The 22,201-nt window shown below is 40.5% G+C and overlaps 2 protein-coding genes across 7 annotated transcripts in view; both read right to left on the bottom strand.

Annotated features, from left to right (window-relative positions):
* CCNJ (cyclin J) overlaps nucleotides 1-17,945 on the bottom strand; it is a 28,851-nt gene extending 10,906 nt beyond the window's left edge. For 2 of the 6 annotated variants that reach the window (XM_055093216.2, XM_055093217.2), the window contains exon 1: nucleotides 5,532-6,244. In XM_055093216.2, the coding sequence (XP_054949191.1) occupies nucleotides 5,532-5,744 (213 nt within the window). In that variant the 5' untranslated portion in view covers nucleotides 5,745-6,244. Of the gene's footprint in view, nucleotides 1-5,531; nucleotides 6,245-6,274; nucleotides 6,691-6,758 lie in introns of those variants that run through there. The other 4 variants (XM_034931201.3, XM_003825402.5, XM_003825403.6 and 1 more) reach the window with 4 other exon arrangements.
* Nucleotides 16,235-22,201, bottom strand: part of CC2D2B (coiled-coil and C2 domain containing 2B) — a 170,316-nt gene continuing 164,349 nt past the window's right edge. The window contains 1 exon segment of the mRNA XM_055093218.2: nucleotides 16,235-18,166. Coding sequence (XP_054949193.1) covers nucleotides 17,978-18,166 — 189 coding nt within the window. The 3' untranslated portion in view covers nucleotides 16,235-17,977.

Genomic DNA, 22,201 nt, shown 5'->3' with positions numbered 1-22,201 from the left:
CTTTCTAGAATGGATACATCCTACAAAGATTTTAAATAAGAGAATCCTGTTTTCCCTACCAGGTGTTTTCAGAAAAACATCCCTGACAAACCAACCACATACCACAAACATGCCCCTACACCTCTCCAAGATGCTCAGAACTTTTGCTTAGAAGGTAATAGATAAGTGGATATGCTGCATACAGTATTATACTTGCAATAGTGTAGAAACCAGTACCTTTCCTCTAGTATCTTCTAATTTTGTTTCCCTTTTAACAGTTTTATGATCTGCCCTTTCCCATCATCCTCTCATACACCTAAAATCACTTCAATCTCAGGACTATATTATATCAACTTGTTTTTTAAAAACTGGAAAAATTCTATACTATTAAAATATTTCCAGAGCATAGAGAAAGATGGAAAGCTTCCAAATTCATTTTATAAGATCAGCATAATACTGATACTAAACCCAACAGGTATCACAATAGAAGAAGTAACAGGGATACGATACCAAAAGCAGAACTTCCCCTACCCTGCAAAAAAAAAAAAAAAGAAAAAGAGAAATGGGACTTTAACAAAATTAAAAACTTTTGTTTAACAAAAGATGCTATCAACAGAGTAAAAGGGCAACCTGCAGAATGGATGAAAATATTTATAATCATATCTGGAAAGGGGTAAATAGCTAGATTATATAAATAACATACAACTGGATAACAACCAAAAAACCTAATTATAAAAATGGGCAAAGGATTTGAATAGACATTTCTCCAAAGAAGATACACACAAATGCCCAACAAATATCATAAAACATGAAAAAGATGTTTCTTCAGCATCATTAATTATTAGGAAATGCAAATCAAAACCACTAACAGCACTTCACACCTAGTTGGATTGCTATTATCAAAAAACAAAACAAAACAAAACAAAACCAGAAAATCATAAGTGTTAGCTTGAATGTGGAGAAACTGGAATCCTTGTGCATTCCTCGTGGGAATGTAAAATGATGTAGCTGTTACAGATAACAGTATGGCAATCGTCAATAAATTAAACAGAGTTACCACATGATCCAGGTACATACTCAAAAGAACTGAAAGCAGGGACTTGAAGAGAGATTTGTACACACATGTTCAAAACAGGATTACTCACAATAACCAAAAGGTGGAAACAGTGCAAATGCCCACCAGCAGATGAATGGATAAACAAAATGTGGTATATACATGGAGTATTATTCAGCCTTAGAAAATTCTTATAATATACTACATGGTTGAACCTTGGAGACAGTATGCTAAATGAAAAAAGTCATGAAAGAACATTTATTGTATGATTCCACTTAATGAGTTACCTAGAATAGTCCTATTTACAGGGACAAAGTAGAATAGTGGTTATCAGAAGCTAGAGGGTGGGAAATTGGGGAGTAATCGTTCAATGGGTATGGAGTTTCAGTTTGGGAAGATGAAAAAGTTCTAAAGATAGATAGTGGTGACAACAATGCAAATGTACCTAATGTCACTGAACTGTACAGTTAAAAATGGTTAGAATGGTAAGTTTTATGTTATGACAGCTGCTGGCAAGGTTGTGGAGAAAAAGGAACGCTTTTACACTGTTGGTGGGAGTGTAAATTAGTTCAACCATTGTGGAAGACAGTGTGGTGATTCCTCAAAGACCTAGAGGCAGAAATACCCTTTTACCTAGCAATCTCATTACTGGGTATATAACCAAAGGAATATAAATCATTCTACTATAAAGACACATGCATGTGTATGTTCACTGAAGCACTATTCACAAGAGCAAAGACATGGAATCAACCTAAATGCCCATCAATGATAGACTGGATAAAGAAAATGTGGTACATACAGACCATGGAATACTGTGCAGCCATGAAAAGGAACAAGATCACGTCCTTTGCAGAGAGATGGATGGAGCTGGAGGCCATTATCCTTAGCAAACTAATGCAGGAAAAGAAAACCAAATACCACATGTTCTCACTTATAAGTGGGAGCTAAATGATGAGAACACATGGACACATGTTGGGGGGAGCAACACACACTGGGGCCTGTCGGAGGGTGGGGGTGGGAGGAGGAAGAGGATCAGGAAGAATAGCTAGTGGATGCTGGGATTAATACCTAGGTGATGGGATGATCTGTGCAGTAAGCCACCATGGCAAATGTTTACCTATGTAACAAACCTGCACATCCTGCACACGTACCCCTGAACTTAAAAGTTGGGGAAAAAAAGTTTTATGTTGATACATTTTACAATAAACAAAAAAGGGAAGTTATATATTCACCTAACTTAATATTACCTAAGATAAATGGATAAAATAGTCAATGTAATTTAGTAATGTAGCCAAAGAATACATCAATTGTTGTTTTTTGAGACAGGGTCTCCAGTAGCCCAGGCTGGAGTACAGTGGTGCCATCTTGGCTCACTACACCCTCCACCCCCCAGGCTCAAGCAATCCAACCACCTCAACCTCTGGAGTAGCTGGGACTACAGGTGCTCACTGCCACGCCCAGTTAGTTTCTGTACAACAGGGTCTCGCTATGTTGCCCAGGCTGGTCTCCAGCTCATGGACTCAAGTGATCCACCTGCTTTCAGCCTCCCAAAAGTGTTGAGATTACAGGTGTGAGCCACCATGCCTGGCCAAAAAAATTTTTTTTTTCCACATAAAGGGAAGATGCCGATTTCTCATGTAGTTCCTAGGATTTTTCTTTTCTCCTTAACTGTTTCTTTGGATCTTTACAATGGTGTGAGTGAGTTGCAACTTTACCTTTGCTGCCACCATGTGACATTTATTGAGCATCTCCCATGTAGCAGACACTATACTAACCCAGGCATAAAAGCTGGAAAAACAGTCTCAAGCCTATCTCTAGCAGGTGAATCAAATACAGAGATTATCACACAATATAGTCATCACAGGTTATTATGGCAACACCTAGGAATAAAATCTAACTTAGCTCAGGGATTAGGGAGTTGGGGAAAAAAGGCAAAACCAGAGCAGGTTTTCCCAAAAAGTGGCCTGAACATGGTCTTAAAGACTCCCTGGGAAACACCTGGAAAACACTGATGGACTTCACTTTCTTAATGTTTCTCACAAAGCTAGAATTGTTCCCATTTGTCATTAAGGCTCCTAAAAACACTTTCCCAAACAGCCTATGACACTAACTATACACAGCAAAATAATGACAAGAAAGGAGACAAAAGGGTGTAAGGTGACAGCTGCTTTGTAGGGGTTTTTTGAGGGAGTGGATAGTTGGCATGATTTCCATTCACTGTCATTTTCACTCTTCCCCAGTAAACACAATGCTAGTCACACCAAATATTTCTCCACAAACCTAGGGCCTAAACATAGAATACCTTCCGCAGTATCTCAATGGCAACTGCCCAAAGGAAGACCTAAATGTGGATGCTCTAAATTATAGATAAGGTTAGACTGTGAAGGCAAGGATCATGTCTCGTTCACTGTTATTGCTCTAACACCTGGCATGATATCATGTATGTCATAAATAATCAACATGTTGAAGAAAAACAGATGACTATCCGACTGAATCACCAATTAATAGCCTGGAATTACCACGTCTTTTCTAGGAGAAAAGTCCATTTTAAGTTTCCTTCAGTGTATTACAAACAGTGGTCTCTCCAGTTCCACAAGTTTAAGTTTTACATATTAATGTAAATTCTTGTATAAAGTGTTGCCAGTAAGAACCATGGTTTGCATAATGCTTAAACATAAAGACAACGCAGGGCAGTAGGCCATAGGTGGCCCAATAAAACTTTTAGTGGCATTCCTTCACACCCTGTGCTACCTTGTCCTCTGATAGTTCATAAGCAACTTGAGTGAGTATAAGGTTGGGTCTTATGCCTTGGATGCTCCAGAAACTAATCCACAAAAGCCTTCAACAAATCTAAATCTAGGAGAAAAAACAAACAAAAAAACAAAGAACCCATGTCCAAACTCAATTGACAAAATGCAGATAATCACTCACGAATTAAAATGATCTACACATAAAATGATTGAAAAGTATGGAAATCACCAAGAAAAACCTTTTAAGTTTCATGCCAATTAAAAAATATACTCTTGGCTGGGCGCAGTGGTTCATGCCTGTAATCCCAGCACTTTAGGAGGCCGAGGCAGGTGGATCACCTGAGGTCAGGTGAAACTCCAACTCAAAAAAAAAGTACTCTTAATATCAACTAATTAATTTCACTACATACCAGAGGGATAAAAAGGCTGACACTTAAAACACTTTTCAAAATATGTGCAACTATATTAATTTTTTTAAAAAAGAAAACATTTCACATTGAAAGATGACATCTGTCAAAAAAAAAGATGAAAAGTGTATCTGGACAATTTTCCAAGAAACTGCTTCACCTCTTTCCTAACTAACACTCCAGAGATCCCATTAGTTAGAATTTTTATGTGGTATAAACCATCTCCTAGGGGGCTGAACTGTATTTTAGTGAATCTAAGAGACTGAATGTCAGAATCAGTAAGTAGCATTTAGAAATCTCAGGCCTAGAAAAGGGTAACAATTTAAGTCAGAATTAGGTTTTCCAATCTACTTGACCTGGTCAGAAACTCAAGATAAAAGTTCATTATCATTCCAGGATCTCAACCCCAAGAGTCAGAATCCTTTTTATTGAAAGAGTCAGCTGTTTTGCTTCTTTCTCAATTTTCTACATTTAACAAATGGCTTTCTTTATCCAAGGTGAAACTGAGTTAAACTAGAGATCATTTTGGATCTGGTCTCTCTTTTGGTTATCGAAGAGGCAGAAATGTCTCATTAATCTGCCTTGCCACATGCAGAGTAAAACCGTTACTTAATAGCAACAATACACAGACTTTGCTTTGTGTTGGAAAAGTATTTTTTTCCAATATCTATTAAGTCTACTTTCTGCCTTTGATATCAGCAGGAAGGGGCAGCCAACTCCCTCCACTTTAGGGCTTTTGAACAGCCCAAATCCTGAGGGGTAAGTGATAAGAAGTTATCACTTAGTGCTTACTATATACCAAGAGCAGTTTCTAAGCACATGTACAGTACTAACTTAAGTTTCACAATCGCCAGAATCATAAGGCACACTCATTATTCCTCATTTTACAGATGAGGAAATCAAGAAACAGAAATTTCACTTGTCCACGTCTCACGGCAAGTTAGCGGAAAGGCTGAGGAGTTTATGTACAAAAGCGACTTAAACTGGCTGCATGCAACGGCAACTCTCGAACAAAGAGGGCTGTTCTGCCCAACAAAAATTCAGTGTATATATCTTTTAAAATACAAGATCAAATTCATGACCCACCTGGAAGTCAGAACGCCCCTTTCCACCTTCCCTGGCCCAACTACCATCTCCCTACTCATTCAGGTTGCAGGTTCTTTTGATACATCCCAGAGAAGGAGCCAAGAAGTTAATTAACCTTGAGCAAATGAGCAAACTCGCCTTTTCTGGCCCGGAAGATAGTGAGTAAAGAACCTGACTAGACCTTCTAGAGAGCCGAGATTCAGAACAACTGGCGCGAGACACAGAAAGAGAAGGCAGGCCGGGCCTCGGAGTTACCTTGTAGCGAAGCGCTTGGTGAATATCGGCGGCCAGCTGTCCTCGCCACCACTGCCCCTCCAGCTCCATGGGACCCGGCGGCGCGCCCAGCCCGACGCGGCAACTCGAGTCTGTAAGACACACCCCAGGCGCGGTCACTGCCGGCTCCCCCGCGACCCTCTGCGCCCCCTCCCCGGGGGGTGTGACCTCAGGCCACCCGGTGTGGCTGCTCATCTTCACTTGACTCTTCCTCAACCCAGCCCGACCCGAGTCGTTTCCCCCAACGCCACACGCGAAGCTGGGTCTGCCCCCGCAGGAAGAGCCGAAGGACTCTGAGACTCACTGCTCGACTGTGTGTCGGGCAAAAGGGGATCCACTCGGGCCCTGAGTTGCCAAAGCGCGGAGCCAGGTGCGAGCTCGGGAAGAGCTGGGGGAGGCCCGGCTGGGGCTCCCTGCGTCCGGGGCTGGAGCTCTCCCGCCCTCCCTGAGGAGCGGGGAGAGGTGACACGCTCATAGCCCCGCTGAGGGGAAACGCTCCCATGGCAAAGCCCGGGGGTGAGCGTCTGCCTGGCCGGGGGTCTCCGCGTAGACGTCGGGAGCCTGCTCCTCCCCGGGAGCCCCGAGAAACGCACGTTCCGCGCGGCCTCAGAAAGGGGAACAAAAGGCCGGGCCAGCCAAGCTCTGCGCCTCACCCCGGGAGGGTCCGCTGCCCCACGCCTACCCCAGGCCTGCCGGGCCGCCCGGCCCCACGCTGGCTCCCTTACCCGGAACCGCGGCCCTCACAGCCCCAGCCCCGCCGGCGTGCGGCGGACGCCGGCCCCGCTCATGCTGCGGACAGTCGGCCACTAAGCGCCGGCCTCAGCTAGAGCCCAGCGCCTGGACGCTCGCGCCGCCCATTGTTAAAGGACCGGCAGGCGGCTTCGCATACAAAGCCAGCGCGGGGGCACTTCAGGCCCCGCCGCTGCCAATCTCGTCTCGCGATACAGCGGGGTCGCCCCGAGCCGTCCAATCGGCGGCCGGGCCGGGCCCAGGTGCAGCGCCAGGCGGCGGCGCGGCGGCTCCCGCCTGGGTAGGGTCAGCATCCCGCACGGCGCGGCGTGGCCTGGGCTGGCCTGGCGCTTCGGTTGCCGGGGCGCTCAGCCGCCACCTACTGCGAAGCCGGCCTGATCGCCGGCTGAGGTCGGCAGAGAGCGCCGGAGAAATTGTAAGGTGGATCACTGCAGTGACCAATCCAGTTAGGCCACTCACCTGCTGAGAACCTTCGATGGCTCCTCGATGCCCGCGGAGCAAAGTTCCGACGCCTCAGTTTGGCGTTTAAAAGTCTTCACGGCATGGATTCGGTTTGCCTCACTTCACGTTGCACCAACCGCTTCCATCCCAGGGATGGATCATCAGGCCCTCCAAATGTGCTTTAGCTGTTTCTGCAGCCCCTGAAGCGTTTTTTTTTTCCTGTGAAATTATGCTCTCTTTTTAAGTTCCACCTCAAACTCCACCTTTCTTCTAGAAACCTAATTAATCTCTTCCCCCTCCTTATTTTCGTTGCTGTAGGGATTCCCAAGAGCTTTGAATGAAGACATTTAAGATTACTTCTAGTACCTTGCTTGTCAAACCCATGGTGGATGTAATTAACCATCTGTGCTCGTAAATCAGGAAACTGCAAAACTGTGAGAACACTCTGACGTCAATTGAGGTGACATGGGGGCTGAAATGTGATTAGAGGAAACCTAATCAATTGTATTTTAACCTCTTTGGTGGATTATCACAAAAGAGGTGGATGGTAACCCTAGGACAGTGAGACTGCCCACTTTTCTGAGACTGGAGATCAATCTCTTAATAGTAAAACGTAAATATTTTTAAAACTTCACCCCTTTTACTTTGAATCCTTTGTCCAAAAAGATACATGATGATAAAGAACTACTACAAAGTGATAAATACATGTTATGTGATTCTGGGTGGCATCTTCATCCATTTGAAGATCATCAGCAGACATGTATATGAGCCATACCCTATCCATAGACGATGCTTATACCCAGGAGAGCAGGCCCGCAGGAACCAAAGGCAAGAAAAGGGAAACTCAGAAGCTGAAGTTGGCAGATCCCGGCCTAACCCGACATAGTCCAGGGAGAAGGCTGCCCTGGCCTGTCTCTCAGTTGCAGGATCCTCTAGAGTGAAGGTAGACACATCAGGCTAAAAGCTTCATGCCATTTTTAATGGCATTTAAATAGTGTCTACCTCCTTGGGTTCCATTTCATGACTATTAAACAACTTTATAATAATTTGGCTTCTAAATAACTGTCCAGGGCCTACTTAAGAACACTTTCAGAAAAATGGGGCACAGACTATAATCATTAGTATAAGAAGTAGACTGTATTTATCGCTTCTACTTTGAAAATATTGTTTACTGGGATATATTTGTTCAGAAATCATTATTGTTTTCTGGACTTGCCTTGTGATGAGAAGACTTCAATGTCCATTTCCTTTTATGGATTAATGTTCATTTTACACATATATTTTGCCATAGTGTGTCTTAGATAGTAAATCCTTAAAATGCAAAGTTCAGACTTACTATGATTTATTTAATTCCTTTAGAGCAAGGTGGACACAGTTAAGGTATTTACTTAACTCCTAAAGTCTCTGCTCTCATAGAGTTTTTATTCCACTAGAAATAGAGATACAATGAACAACAACAAAAAAATATCACATGGTGACAAGTGATGTGAAGAAAAATAAACAGAAAAAAAGGCTAGAAAGTGACCATGGGTGGGCTGGGTGTGGTGGCTCATGCCTGTAATCCCATCACTTTGGGAGGCTGAGGCCAGCAGATTACCTAAGGTCGAGAGTTCGAGAACAGCCTGGCCAACATGGTGAAACCCCGTATCTACTAAAAATACAAAAATTAGCCAGGTGTGGTGGTGGGCGCCTATAATCCCAGCTACTCGGTAGGCTGAGGCAGAAGAATTGCTTGAGGCCGGGAGGCGGTGGTTGCAGTGAGCCGAGATCGCGCCACTATACTCCAGCCTGGGTGACAGAGCCAGACTGTGTCTCGGAAAAAAAAAAAAAAAAAAGAAATGGGTGGACTTTGTTTCATGATAAGGTAAGGCATGCAAAGGCCTGAGGGAAGTGAGAGAGTAGGTACGTATCAGGTGGCTGAGCATTCCAGGCCGAGGGAACTGGTACATGCAAAGACTCTAAAGTGAAGGCATGTTTGGAATGAAAATAGAGGCCACTGTATGTCTGGAGTGAAGAGGAGATAGGAAAGACGTTCTAAGTCAAGGAAGCACTGATCACCAACGGTATGAAACAATGGAAGTAAAAAAGGCAGAACATCTATATAAAGGGCAGAATAGGGAAACTGCAGAGTCCATTGTGACTGTAGCATAAGGCACAGGTAGATTTGACAAGAGATGAGGTGGGACCAGATTCTCTGGAAAGCTTCTGTAACTCACAGAACTTTACGCCGTGGAAAAGCACTGATTTTTAATTAAGTTTTTTAAATGAATGCATGAAAAAGGTAGAAGATTTCAAGCCATAGAAGACTATACAGTGACTAGCAAGTTTCTTTCCCTCCCTGGTCCCAGTTTTTTCCAGAGGTGACACCATTACTCTTTTCTTTTGTAGCCTTCCAGGGATATCCAGGTATTTATAACCATGTATATATATATATATATATATGAAACTCCCTTGCCTCATTTTATGTACAAATGGTAGTATGTTACATGCTTTGTTGTGTACCTAGATTTTGTCATACAGAATATTCCGGCGAACATTCCATAACAGGACATCCAGGATTCCTTTTAATGGCAGCAGCATATTCTACTGGATGCAAAGGCCTGGAAGCCAAAAGCCCTGGGCTCTGGTTCTCGGTTCTTGATTTGTTGCTATTTGTAGTATTCAACTCATTGCAACTACTATTCATATCCACCATCTCTCAGTTACACTTGTACAGTAGTCTCTTAACTGGTCTTATTGCAACTACTCCTGTCCTTCTTGAAAATATTCATCACCTAGTAGTTGGAGTGGTCATAAAAAGGTAAATCACATCTGAGCTTGATAGTCAAGAGTTCCTAGATCACATTTCCAAACTGTTTTAGCATATTGAACAATGTTAAGGATAGTTTTTAAGTCTACTTTATAAAAAATTAGTTCCAGGTATTTGTAATCACAGATATTTGTGATCTGTAATTTATGAAAAATATTCCAAATTTTAAAATGCTATATAAGATTCTATTTCTGGATAAGATGAATGTGACAGTTAATTTTATGTGTCAACTTGACTGGGCCAAGATTGGGTGCCAGATATTTGGTCAAATATTATTCTGGGTGTGTCTGTGAGAGTGTTTTTGGATGTGATAAACATTTGAATCATGGAGTAAGTAAAGTGGATTGCCCTCCCTAATGTGAGTGGTCCTCATCCAATCAGTTTAAGGCCGGAATAGAATAAAAAGATTGACCCTTTGTCGAGGAAGAGAGAATTCCTGCTGCCCAACTTATTTGAGCTGGGACATAGGTCTTTCCTGGCCTTCAGACTCAAACTGAAACATCAGCTCTTCTTGCATCTTGAGCCTGCCGGTTTTCAGACTGGAACTACCTGTCAACTCTCCTGGTCTCCAGCTCCTGACAGCAGATCTTGGGACTCCTCAGCCTTTATGATCATGTAAGATATAGATATATAACTACAGATATAGATATAATTCCTTAGTTTATATATCTGTATCTCTGTGTATATGCATATACACATATACACACATATATATGCAGATAGATAGGTAAATACACGCATATGCACATGCACATTCTGTTGGTTCTGTTTCTCTGGAGAACCCTAACACAATGGATTAAGCCAGCTTCACCCTGTCTCTCCCACCGAATGTAACTATAAAATCTGGACAGACTGCATGAGCAGCTATTTGAAGACAATGTAAAGTAAATAGTAGCAGGCAACTGGGGAGGAAGACCTTAATTTGAAATATCACCAAACTGGTGGTGAGTTACCCCTTCGTCCTCCAGGATCCTCCAGCCTGGATTCAGGAAGCCTGAAATCTAGAAATGGGCACCAGGGCACAGAAAGGGAGAGCCCTAGGAGAATCCCTTTTGTTATAAGGAACAGCAAAGGAGTCTCCTAATGATCAGAGTGAGGCAATTCCCATTTATTTATTTTTTCTTTCTTTCTTTTCTCTCTCTCCTGCTGTAGCCCCCAGGCATTCTTCAGCAGATTGGTGATAGCCACAACAGTGGTAATAGGGGCCAACAGGTGCCAAAAACTTAGGAAAGGAAAGCCTCTTATCTGATCAGAACAGCTGTGGTTGTTTGTTTTCCTTTGTCTTCCCACTGCCTTACTCTGGATGGAGGTACAATAATGGGAAGTGTGGGCAAAGAGGTGTAACTAAAAACCACAGCTTTATGGCTGGAGAACTGAAAAAGGGAGGCCCAGGGAACTGAAAAGTACTGGGGAGACTGTGGAGAGGGAGGAGCAGCTTTGGAAAATGATCCCACAAAGTGCTTATGAACAACTGGGCTTACCTCTGAGTTGTGCACACATAGATCCACTCTGAAAAGACTAAAAACTCAGAACTGCCCAGAGCAGTGGCTGGCCACTAAGCAGCACACATATGTGACAGATCTGAGTAGCACAGAAAGACTTTGAAAATGGACCTGACATCGAAACCACAACCCACAAAAGGCTAGCCAGAACTTGCAGCCTGAAGTCAACCAGATTGGTTCCTGGCTACAACAAAAAACATCAACATTCTCCAAAAGATTTAAGTAAGACGTAGATCTCCTAACATACAGCATATTCAAATTGCCCTGGATACAACCCAAATTACTCAGCCTATGAAGAACAAAAACAAATCTCAATTCTCATGGGAAAGACAATCAACAAACACTAACACTAAGATGACAGAGAATTATTTGACAAGACTTTAAAATAGCTATTATAATAATGCTCCAAGAAGAGAAAACTTTCTTGAAATGAATGGAAAGATAAGAAGTTTCAGCAAATAAATAGAGTACATAAAGAAGAAATTAGATGGAAAATTTACAACTAAAAAGATAGAAAAAAACCAAAACTTAAAAACACTCATGGGATGGGCTCATTAGGAGAATGGAGATGTCAGAGTAGTCAGTGAACTTCAAGGTAGATCAATAGAAATAGTACAACCTGAACAAAAGTTGGAAACAAATGAACAGAGACTTGGAGACCTGTGGGATAATACCCAGTGGTCTAATGCTTATGTCATTGGAGTCTCTGAAGGAAAGGAGAAAGAATATGGTACAGAAATATTTGGGAGAATAATGGCTGAAAATTCCTCTAATTTGAGAAAAGACAAAAACAGATTCAGAAACTCAGGTGATGCTAACAAGGATGAACCCAAAGAAATCTATACCCACACACATAATAAAACTGCTAAAAACTAGGCTGGGCACAGTCGCTCAAACCTGTAATACCAGCACTTTGGGAGGCCAAGGTGAGTGGATCACTTGAGGCCAGGAGTTTGAGACCAGCCTGGACAACATGGTGAAACCCCATCTCTACTAAAAATACAAAAATTGGCTGGGCGTGGTGAGGTGCACCTGTTATCCCAGCTACTTGGGAGGCTGAGGCAGGAGAACTGCTGGAACGTAGGAGGTGGAGGTTGCAGTGAGCCAAGATTAAGCCATTGCATTCCATCCTGGGTGACAGAGCAAGACTCTGTCTCAAAAACACACACAAAAAACCCTTCTAAAAAACTAGAGAAAAAAATTGAAAACAACCAGAGAGAAACAAAACATTACTTATAGGGGAAGAATGAAAAATTCAACGTATGGTGGGTCTCTCACCAGAAACCAAGAAGACCAGAGAGAAATAGAACAAAATTTTTTAAATGCTGAGGTGCCACAGAAAAGAATGAAATCATGTCCTCTGCAGCAACATGGTTGTAGCTGGAGACCATTATCCTAAGTGAATTAATGCAGGAACAGAAAATCAAATATCACATTCTCACAAGTGGGAGCAAAACATTGGGTACTCATGGACATAAAGATGGCAACAATAGACACTGGGTACTACTAGAGCAGGGAGGGAGAGAAGCGGGGAAGGACTGAAAAACTAACTGTTGGTTACTATCCTCACTACCTGAGTGATGGGCTCATTCATATCTGCAACCTCAGCATCATTCAATATATCCATGTAACAAACCTACACATATGCCCCCTTAATCTAAAATAAAGGTTGAAATTTGTTTTTAAGTCCTGAGAGAAAAGAACTGTCAGGCCCAGAATTCTATATCCTGCAAAAATATCATTCAGAAATGAAATTAAAGACATTTGAAGATGAAAGAAAACAAAGACTTGTTGTCAGTAAACCTGCTCTAAAAGAATTGCTAAAGGACATTTTTTAAACAGAAGGGAAATAATACCAGAAGGAAACTTAGCACATCAGGAATGAAGGAAGAACAACAGAGTGATAAATGTTTGGGTAACCATTCTTTTCCACTTGAGTTCTTTAAAATACATTTGATGGTTAAAAGCAAAAATGTGAACATTGTCTTCTAGTGTTTTCAGCATATACTTCAACAGATACAATATATTAGACAATTATACCATAAAGGCAGAAGTACAAAAGAATATGTGGTAAGATTTCTACATTCCACTTAAAAGTGGTAAAAAGTAGATTCTGTGTAGGCTGTGAAAAGTTAAATGTGTATTAGGATAATCCCTAGAAAAACTTAAAAAAATATACAAAAACATATAGTCAAAAATATAATAGATACATTAAAATGAAATACCAAGAAATGTTCAAATAACCTGAGAAAGCAGGAAAGAGGAAACAGTGGAACTGAAACAGAGCAAATGAAATGCAAATAATGAAATGATAGACCTAAGTCCAAACATACCAACAATTACATTAAGTGTAAATTGTCTAAACACACCAATTAAAAAATATTATCAGAGGGTATAAAAAATATCATAGGCCGGGCATGGTGGCTCATGCCTGTAATCCCAGCACTTTGGGAGCCTGAGGTGGGCAGATCATGAGGTCAGGAGATCAAGACCATCCTGGTCAACATGGTGAAACCCCAGCTCTACTAAAAATACAAAAAATCAGCTGGGCACAGTGGTGCACACCTGTAATCCCAGGTACTTGGGAGGCTGAGGCAGGAGAATTGCTTGAACCCAGGAGTTGGAGGTTGCAGTGAGCCGAAATTGCACCACTGCACTCCAGCCTGGCGACAGAGCGAGACTTCATCTCAAAACAAAACAAAAACCGTAACTCAGGTATATGCTGTCTACAAGAAACTCATTTCAACTATAATTATATAGGTATGTTAAAAATAAAAAAATGAAAATATGTATACCACACAAACCCTAATCAAAAGAAAGCTGGAGTAGCTACATTAACATCAGACAAAACAGACTTCAGAGCAAAGAAAATTACTAAGACTAAAGAGGGACATTGTGTAATGATAAAAGAGTTAATTCATTAAGGAGACATAAATCCTAAATGTGTGTCCATCTAACAATAGAACTTAAAATACATTAAACAAAAACTAACAAAACTGAAAGAAGAAATAAACTCCCTGGCCAACATGGTGAAACCTCATCTCTACTAAAAGTACAAAAATCAGCCAGGCATCGTGGCAGGCGCCTGTAATCCCAGCTACTCAGGAGGCTGAGGCAGGAGAATCGCTTAAACCTTGGAGGTGAAGGTTGCAGTGAGTTGAGATTGTGCCACTGAACTCCAACCTGAGTGGCAGAATGAGACTCCTTCTCAAAAAAAAAGACATAGAGAAACTTATAATTACAGTTGGTAACTTCAACACTCCTCTTTCAGTAATAGAACTCATAGACACAAAAGTAGCAAGGATATAGGAAAAATAAACAACATGTCAACCAAATGGACTAAAAGAAATTCCCATCAGTAGGGGAATGGTTTGAATAAGCTGTAATAAATAACATTTACAACCAAGGTTTCTACATACTACACAACTCTAGGGGTCCTTGCACATAAACTTTCGAGTCATGTGGTGCATAACCTCCTTAAGTGTATGCAGTGGTCCTGCCCACACTGTAGAATGTTATGCATCCTTTAGGAAACATGAATAGTTCACTTGGAGGTGTTTTACTATTTTTGAAGGAAAAAATATGCAGAAAAACACATATCATGTCATCTCATTTTTCTAAGACAGTAACAGATGCATATATGTGCATATGTGTGTGTGTCGGCATATGAATATTTGAGAATGTTGGTGAAGTGAAAGGATACATGCAACATGGTTGGTAAGAAGGTAGAAGAAGTGAACAATGTGGGTGGGGAGAGGAGAGCAGTGGACAGAGACTCAAGCGAAAAAAAGAAAAATAAAACCTGCATTTCAAAAAACATGATGACATTTATGCACTTATATAAAATAATGAGTATCTGTAAAAAATAGTTTTTAAAGTAATTTCAAATATAAAAAAGAAAAATATTATTTTATTCAGTTGCTTAAAACTTTTCAATGATTTCCTGTTGCACTGTAAATAAAATCCAAACTCTTTACCAAGACCTACGTGATCTGGTCCTATCTACCTCTCCAGACTTATGTGCTACTACTCTCCCCTCCCCAGGCAAGTCTCTTTTTGGACAGAAGGACTTCACAGTCGCAGTTCCCTCTACCTCGAATGCTTTTTGCCACTGGTCTTTGCATGACTGGCTTCCTCTCATCTGTGGCAAACTCTGATTTGCCTACCCAACAGCCACCCTCTCCTCCTTCCTTACCAATAGGATACTGACTTTAGTTGGGAGAGCAATATGTCCATTTAAAATACTTGATCTCCCAGGCTCCCTTATGGCTAGGAGTGATACAGTTCTGGCCAAAGGGATATAAGTAGAAGTTACTGGCATGGCTTCTTGGCAAGCTTTCTTAAAAGAATGGAACCAGTTGGCATCCTCTGTCTTCCCCTTCCTTTTCTACATTTTTAAGCCATGAAAATGGTTGTGAAGCTAGAACTGAGGTTCTCAAAGTGTGGTCCCCAGATCAGCCGTCTCAGCATCACCAGGGAACTTACATGTGCAAATTATCAGGCATCACCCTGATAATTTCTGAATCAGAAACCCTGGGGGTGGGGCCCAGCAATCTGTGTTTCAACAAGCCCTTCAGGTGATTTTTATACCTGCTGAAATTTGAAAGCCACTGGGCTAGAAAATAGAAGTCTCTTTAGAGATCGCAAAGAAATTGGATGAAGTTAGTAGGCCTCTTGCACCAAACTTGGACTGCCTCCTCTGGACTTGGAGACATGTGAAAAATAATCCCTATTTGGTTAAGCTACTGTGGTTAGGTTTCTGTTACACGCAACTGAATGCAATTCTAATGTTAAATCATTTTTAAAATATCAGCTTAAATGTTATCTCCTTAGGCCTTCCCTGACTGCTCTGCTTATACCCTTCATCCCCACCAAAGTCCTTCTCTATCATCCCATCCTATTTGTTTCCTTTAGAGCACTCATCACACCCTGAAATCTTCTCACTTACTTGCTGTGGTTTGTTTCCCCTTTAAAAATGTAAGCCTCACACTGGTAGAGTCTTTATCTTTTCACCACTGTGCTCCAGCACATTATTAAATAGATAATACACAGTATCTGGCATGTAATGGATGCCCTGTAATTATTTATGGAATGATATAAAGAACTTTGCAATTATACATTCCACTTAAAATCATGTATTTTTCAAATGTTTTCATGAAAAAAAGATTCATTACAGATAATTTCATGATTTTCAGGAAAAAATTTAATTGAAAAAGTAACACTCATGTAAAAAGGATACAATATAAAAAGGTCCTCCATGCTTTCCTATGAACACTTGCTACCCTACTCTTAAGCAGCCTATCAATTCTAAAAACCCTGAACAACGAATAAAATAGCTATGTAAATATTCAAAGCTGTACAGAAATGAGTTGCATGAATTCAGTCTGTCTTTGGCATCCTCATCTTTCCATCAGCATCATTTTGTGCTAAATCAATCAAAGTGGGGGACTTGTTTAATAATAAAACTTCACACTAAATTTAAACAAAAACATTCAAATAAAAGTAAAAATTCTGATCAGTTTTCTTATGCATGCCACAAGACACATACAGTTAGGTTTTAACCTGGGAGAAAAAAACATTCCTTCACCCATGTCCCTACTTTGCCTCTTCTAGTAATCTCAAGCTTGGTCCAAGACTAACATCACCACAAATAAGTGAGGCCTTTTCTGGCACCAGCCCGTGCACATTTAGGAAACAGATACAGATTGGGTATTCCCTGCAGATACATTTGGGGTCTCTGCTCTCTGCTTGTGGGAGTGAACCAAGAAACCTCAGTGGTTCTTCAATGGGAGAGGTGAATGTTCTTTTATCTTTACCTCATACAAAACTGCTCTGGTCAACCTTTGGAAATCCATACTCCTTGATTATTTCTTTTTGATAAGTAAGTTATTTTGTCATATGTAAGCAAATTATATAAACACATTTCTTTTAATGAAGGACAAAACAATCAACTAGAAGAAAGTATAGTGCTTCCTACTTAGACCCCTGTCCAGTCTTTCTTGAGGGGCTCTTAGGATCTAGATAAGCCACTACTAAGAAAGAAAAGCAGCAAAAAGTGCCAGAGGCAGAGTTGGGGGCTGCTCACTAAGGAAAAAAAGAGTCCTGAGATTTGTCAAGACCATTTCCTCCCTCACAGAATTGGGAGAAATTAGAGTTTCCTGGGAGTTCCTTCCAAATACTTGGAGCTGTAAGAATTTCATGTCAGTAGCATCCAAAGTGCAAACTTTTGAGAAGCTTCCAGAAGCCAACATCAGCCCAACATGGTAGATTTTATTTTTTTTTTCTTTACCAGTGAAATAACATTTTATCCATGAGAGGCAATGACCTTAGTTTTCCACTTGAGCAGCTTCCATCTGAAATTGTATCAGACCCAGCATCAAACGTACCAGCCTTAGTTTAGTAGTGACAACATTCTATAAGGCTGGGCTCTCCCTCATAACAGTGCATCGGAATTATCTGGGGAGCTTGTTGAAAATAATGCAGAGTCTGTAGCTTCACTCCCAGAGGTGCTGATTCAGTGGGTCTTGAGGAGGATCTAGTAATCTGCATTTTCAACAAGGCTCTCCAGATGATTCAAATGGAGGTGGTGTGAATTCTACAATTTGAGAAACATTGGTCTTAGGAGAAGAGGCCAAAATTGCTTCTTTCCCAGAATAAGACCTACTGCAGACGGTGACCCAAGAAAGCCAGACTATCCAAAGATCCTCCCTGGAGAGGTCTCTGGTGAGAAGCTCATCTAGACTCCTCCTCAAAGACTCACTCAAGGGTGCGAGTCTCCATAGTGCCCAGCTCTGTAAGTGAATCAAAAATTGGGCCCAGCACTTAGCTGGACTTGAGAATAAACAGCAAAATCTCAAGGTACCAGAAAAGTTTTTGTTGGTACTAGAGGACTATAGTACAATCTTTTACTTTGCTCTGCTTCCTTTTCATTGATGTTGAACTAAGGAAGCCAAATAGACCCACACAGATAATATGTTGTTTGGGTATGGGTGAATGTATACAGCTAAAGCAAATTCTGTCTGGGGAAATTCAGCAGAGTGAATTCCAGTTTGATAAACAGCATCAATAATTGACTGTACATCAATGTATGGCATCTGGATGGGAAATCCCGTGACCTGGATCAAAGACAGAACAGCACATAAACCCACATTACAACTGGGTAATCTGGAATTACTGTATGCAAAAAGATCACAAAAGCCTCAAAGAAATAGTACTCATAAAATACTATAATAGTTGTCTGTGGGTGCCAAATTATGTTCTAGGTACAGCTAAATGCTTCACATACATATTTAATCCTCAAACAACCCTATGAGGTAGGTATTACTATAATCCTTACTTTACAGATAGGAGCACAACCAGGTCTGAGTCCAAAGCCTGCACATGTAACATTCCACAAACTTTCTAGAGAGCAAACTGCTGGTGAGAAAATTACTTGATTCTACATATGGGGGATTTAAGTGAGAATTTCAGAACAATTTATTCAACATCGATTCAGTTTATGTTTATTAAGTGACTACTATGTGATGGGATTAAAGGATTGTGGAACATGGTCCCATGGAAAATTACCTGTTTAATAATACATAGATGACAACCATTCTTTCACACTGTAATTGCTTAGCTCAGGAGGATTTTCCTGATCCTTAAATCTGTTCACACGCTCTTCCCATGTAGTTGTGTAGCACACTGTCCTTCCTTGAGCTTACTTAATAAAATATATTGCAATTACCTGTTTTCTGGTCTCTCTCTAACTAACCCATAATCTCTGCAGATGTACAAGACTGTATCTGTCCTGTGTACTACTATAACTCCAGTGTCCAGCATAATGCCTGGCACATAGAAGAAAAAAAAATAGATAGCATTTACTAAATACTTACTAGGTGTTGGGTGCCATGGTAATTATTAACTCACATAATCCTCAAGACAATGATAAAATGATAACTTTTTTAAAAAAATTCCTGTTTTCTAATGGAGTAGAGGGTATAGAGAGATTCGGTCACTTGCCCTAGGTCAAAGCTACTGAGTAGTTAAACTAGGATTTGAGCATGGGCTGCAGGGTTTAGTCCAGTTTTATTGTAGACTATGTATTACTAAATTGATTATTTTACATAGGTACTCCACATTTTAAACCTTGGCTTATATTTAACTATGCTTTATTATCTGTTTATCTCCTAATTCTACTAAAAACAAAGCAAAACCTACCTTACTTCTTTTACCATATGAGGAAACAGCAAGAAGGTGTATTATATATACAAGAACCCCTTTTCTGCCAGCACTTTGATCTTGGAATTCCCAGCTTCCAGAACCATGAGAAATAAATTTCTATTGTTTATAAGCTTTAAAATAAAGCAAAGCAAAGCAACGAAAAAACAACTTCCTCCCTATTCATGAGTGAATAGTGCCTGTAGATCCCTCCCTCCCCACCTAAGTACTCAACTCCCAATAGATTCCTTACTTCATCTCAGAGAGTTCCCTAGCAGACACCCTCTAGTCTATTGCATGGTAAGGGGAAGGAGTCTCACTCTTGGGAGGCTGAGGTTTTCAAAAACCCACTGGGCCAGTTTATAGGGAAGAAGAGGTGAAAGGATGCCCAGAGCTTGGGGTAGAGTAGGAGAAGGAAAGGAGCACCCTAACAATATACTAGATGCCCACCATGTTTGTTTATGGACTTGCTGAGTTTGAGATGTCTTTTTACCATCCAAAAAGATGTCAGTGGCCTGGCTGAATGTATAAATTTGGAAGTACGGTTGGTCCTTCATATCCATGGGTTTCGCATTTGAGGATTCAACCAACCACAAATGGAAAATATCCAGAAAAAAATAAAAAATAGCAGGCTGGGCACAGTGGCTCATTCTGTAATCCCAGCACTTTGGGAGGCTAAGGCTGGAGGATCATTTGAGCCCAGCAGTTCAAGACCAGTCTGGGCAATATAGTGAAACCCCATCTTTACAAAAATATTTTAAAAATTAGCCAGGCATGGTGGCAAGTACCTGTAGCCCCAGCTACTCAGAAGGCTGAAGCAGGAGGATTGCTTGAGCACAGGAGTTTGAGGCTACAGTGAACTATGATCACACCACTATACTCCAGCCTGGGTGACAAAGTGAGACCTCGTCGCAAAAAAAAACCAAAACAACAATAAAAAATAATACAAATAGAAAACAATATAATGTAACTATTTATAATTATTACTTATAATACCTAACTATTGTGTGAGGTTGTACATAGATTATATGCAAAGACTATGGCATTTTATATAAGGGACTTGAGCATCTCTGGACTGTGGTATTTGTGGGGGTCCTGAGATAAATCTAATGATACCAAGGGACCACTGTAATTTGCATGTAGAAGATATTGAAGCTTGCCTGGAGTCCTCTTTCCCAGAACAAATAACAGGGAATTGATCTACTACTAGAGGTTTTTTTTAGTTTTTTAGTTGCAGAGTGGTTTCCTTTTGGACATCTCTTTGCAAAACCTGTAATTTATACATCATAAAACATATAACTGGTTCCAAGTTAATGCCATGCAACATGGTCCTAGTAATAATTCTTCAACACATTTGAAGTTTCTTGGTTTATAAGTAAATGCATTTTTAAAAATTTTTAATTTTTGTGGGCACATAGTACATATATAGATATACATATATATATATATGGTACATGAAAAGATATTTTGATATGGGCATGCAATGATGCAATGCATAGTAGTCACATAATGGAAAATGGGCTATTCATCCCCCCAAGCATTTATCCTTTGTGTTATAAACAATTCAATTATACACTTTTAGTTATTTTTAAATGTACAATTAAATTATGATTGACTATAGTTACCCTGTTGTGCTATCAAATACTAGGTCTTATTCATTCTATTTTTTGTATCCATTACCCATTCCCCACCTCCCTCTGAACTCCCACTCCCCTTCCCAGCCTCTGGTAAGCTTCTACTCTCTATCTCCATGAGTTTGATTGTTTTGCTTTTTAGATCCCACAAATAAGTGAGAACATGTGATGTTTGTCTTTCTGTGCCTATCTAATTTCACTTAACATAATGACCTCCAGTTCCATCCATGTTGATGCAAATGACAGGATCTCATCCTTTCTATGGCTGAACTGTACTCCATTGTGTATATCCACCACATTTTCCTTATCCGTTCATCTATTGATGGACACTTAGGTTGCTTGCAAATCTTGGCTCTTGTGAACAGTGCTGCAACAAACATGGGAGTGCAGGCATGTCTTCAATATACTGATGTCCTTTCTTTTGGGTATATACCCAGCAGTGGGATTGCTGGATCCTATGGTAGCTCTATTTTTAGTTTTTTGAGGAACCTCTAAACTATTCTCGATAGTGGTTGTACTAATTTACATTCCCACTAACGGTGTACGAAGGTTTCCTTTTCTCCATATCCTCTCCAGCATTTGTTATTGTCTGTCTTTTGAATAAAAGTCATTTTAATTGGGGTGAGATGATACCTTATTTAGTTTTGATGTGCATTTCTCTGATGATCAATGATGTTGAGCACCTTTTCATATGCCTGTTTGTCAATTGTATGTCTTCTTTTGAAAAATGTCTATTCAAGTCTTTTGCCCATTTAAAAAATCAGATTATTATATTTTTTTCTTATAGTTGTTTGGGCCCCTTATATATTCTGGTTATTAATCCCTTGTCAGATTGGTAGTTTCCAAATATTTTCTCTCAGTCTTTTCACTTTGTTGATTGCTTCCTTTGCTGTGCCGAAGGTTTTTAACTTGATGTGATCCCATTTGTCCATTTTTTCTTTGGTTGCCTGTGCTTGTGGGGTATTACTCAAGAAATTTTTGCTCAGACCAATGTCCTGGAGGCATTCCCCAATGTTTTCTTGTAGCAATTTCATAGTTTGAGGCCTTAAACTAACTCTTTAGTCCAGCTTGATTTGATTTTGCATAAAGTGACATATGGGGGCCTAGTTTCCTTCTTCTGCATATGAATATCCAGTTTTCCCAGCATCATTTATTGAAGAGACTGTATTTTCCCCAGTGTATGTTCTTGGGGCCTTTGCTGAAAATGAGTTCACTTAGGTGTGTGGATTTGTTTCCGGGTTCTCTATTCTGTTCCATTGGTCTATGTTTTAATGCCAGTACCATACTATTTTAGTTACTAAAGCCCTATAGTATAAT

Source organism: Pan paniscus, chromosome 8 (genome assembly GCF_029289425.2).
Source record: "Pan paniscus chromosome 8, NHGRI_mPanPan1-v2.0_pri, whole genome shotgun sequence".
In the NCBI taxonomy this organism is placed as follows: domain Eukaryota; kingdom Metazoa; phylum Chordata; class Mammalia; order Primates; family Hominidae; genus Pan; species Pan paniscus.
Note: the sequence above shows the minus strand (reverse complement) of the source record. Positions and strands in the feature narration are given on the sequence as shown.